Source organism: Montipora foliosa, chromosome 2 (genome assembly GCF_036669935.1).
Source record: "Montipora foliosa isolate CH-2021 chromosome 2, ASM3666993v2, whole genome shotgun sequence".
Taxonomy (NCBI): domain Eukaryota; kingdom Metazoa; phylum Cnidaria; class Anthozoa; order Scleractinia; family Acroporidae; genus Montipora; species Montipora foliosa.
In genome coordinates, this window is record NC_090870.1 from 7,415,374 (window position 1) to 7,417,873 (window position 2,500).

A 2,500-nucleotide genomic window follows, 5' to 3' on the forward strand; every position below is an offset into this window, starting at 1 on the left:
CTTTTTAAGACATTGTTTACGTTAGCATTAACGTTTTAAATAATGCAATCACAGTACCTTATAAAACAATAAAGAACACTTACCTCATGTATTCAGGGGAATCCAAATTATTGACATCGTTTAACGAGTTTTCTGTTAAAACGAGAAATTTAAAACCACATGAAACAAAACTTATTCCACAACACACTATGTGGGGGAGAAAGAGATATAGATGTACTAGATGTGCAAAGGGATGAGAGAGGCAGAGGGAAGGAGGAGTAGAAGGAAATGGAAAAGAAAGTAATGAAATGACTGAAAAATTGAAGGCCTCAAAGAAGGAGGGAAAGGAAAGGATCATGAAGATGGCGAAGGAATAGAGCTTTTTGCAGATATCATACAGCCGCCATTTTGATTTACATTGTTTCAAATAGCTATTATGGGATACCCAGGGGGCAAATACATTTTAATTTGCCCCCTCCCCCCTGTGTATCCGATGTCTATCCAAACAATAGAAATCCAAATGGCCGCCGTATCTGCAAAAAGGTATATTACAGATGGGTAAACAATTAGAGTTTCCCGCTGGCTAAAGCATGAAAGAAGCGGGAAACAGACTTCTCACGCTGGGGAGCCTGGGTTGTGGCACACGTCTGGCTTTGAGACATGCGCACTTAGCGTATGCAGTTTTAGTCTTTTGCCGCCTTAGTGCGGTAGATATGAACATTGCGGACAGTGTTTAATAGTGTCATTTTAAAGCCAGGATTAGGCCAGTATACAGTTGCGAAGTCAATTTGTAATGATAGTTGTGTTGTGTTGTGTTGTGTTAATAAAGGCACTCCTGCACTTTGCGGTAGTTGGAATCTTGGCAACCCAGCGTGAGAAAAGACAGGAGGGAATGAAATTGGCAGGTGTGCACGTGAAGGGTAGATACAGGTGGGAAAAGAGAAGAAATAGGGGGAAAAACAGGACGTAGAAGAAGGAAAAAAAAGGGTAAGGAGAAACAAGAAATGCAGGGGGAAGAAACGTGGGAGGTTCGAGGGAGGTGTTCAAGAGATAGGGACTTACATGTAAAAGGAGTAAACTTTCTACACTATTTTTTAAGTTCAAATTTCATGACTTCATGCACTCCTCATCACTTCCATGGCATGACAAAAGGGAGAACGATAATAATTTTGCTGAAATCCAAAATTGCTAAAAAAGTCTGACCAAGCCACAAAAATGCATATCACTCCCACAACCCACATCAACCTATGCAATGTTTGTTTCGAAAGGCGTAGACATTCCTGAGATACTCAAGGTGTTCACTGTTTTAAAAGTTTGACAGTAATCTCTGTCATGGGTTCGATCCTCACCACCTCAATGGTGTCAATAAGAGACAATTGCATAAATTGTCCTTTCCGTTTCAGTAATCTCTAATGCTTGCCAAAATAATTGAGATGGCAGCTAACCTAAGTTTCCGGATAGACTTGACTCTACAACTTCTTTCTTGATGGGAGGTGACACCTTGTTGCTATGGTTTAGGCCAGTCTTGGATGACTTATCTACCCCTGAGCTCTTATTTACAGATTCTTTCATAACAATATTGTTGTTTTTGTTGATGTGAGCAACACATTGCTTCTTTGAAGAACTTTCTGCATTGCTTGGACATATCCGCTTCTTAACTGGTTGTTTGTTTACCTGAAAGTAAAGTAAAAACAGATCAGAATCACAATCGGGAAGCAGGAAACTATAACAAACGGTGTGTGAGCAACACAAAATAACCAAGTTTACACTTTCCAAACATTTTTTAACAGTTAAAACGAATTCAAAAGCTTTCTGTTTCGACTATACTTATGAAATATCCATTGGAATCAGAATCTCGAGAGCAAAATTTAAAATTGAGATGGAGACCTTTAAATACCGGCACTTCATTAAAACTTAAAAATACTGACTTTAACTTGCTCCTCAAGACAGACCACATCATGAAACTACATGAAATGGCTGCCATGCAACAACTGGTACTGGTATTCTTTGATGGTAGTAGTGGTGAAAAAACAAGAAATGAAATTTGAATCCCAGGAAGGAACCAAACCTATGCCCTGCGTAACACCAGTCACATGCTCTAGCCATTGAGCAACAAATACATGTAACCCTAGTGAGCTGGGTTTTCTAATATCTAGGTTCAAATACAAATGTACAAGCGTTGCTATGGTCAGCGGGTATATCAAGCTATAAGATTTATAATGTAGCTATATTGATTGTGTAGCTGGTGATCGTGGTAAATTGTGCCAAATGCATCTTTTCTAAAGGCTTTACATGCAGGCCACAACAGACCCAGCAACTACATGAAGCCTAAACAACAATTTTTATTTTTATTTTTTCCTCCAGCTTCTCAGTGGTCAGGAATCCTAAAATCCTTGAATCTGATTGGCTGATCGCACGCACTCCAGCAGTCCATAATTATTTTTCCATCCGGACTCAGAGTACACACCAAACCGAAAATTTCAACTTTAGCGAATTTTCAAGCTTTTTGTAACAGCGTAAA

General features: G+C 39.2%; 1 protein-coding gene across 1 annotated transcript in view; it reads right to left on the reverse strand.

Moving 5' to 3' along the window:
- Positions 1-2,500, reverse strand: part of LOC137992292 (RNA polymerase II elongation factor ELL2-like) — a 22,123-nt gene that overhangs the window by 4,628 nt on the left and 14,995 nt on the right. Inside the window, exons 11-12 of the mRNA XM_068837558.1 lie at positions 1,425-1,653; positions 84-132 (exon numbers count right to left, since the gene is read on the reverse strand). Coding sequence (XP_068693659.1) covers positions 84-132; positions 1,425-1,653 — 278 coding nt within the window. The remainder of the gene's footprint in view (positions 1-83; positions 133-1,424; positions 1,654-2,500) is intronic.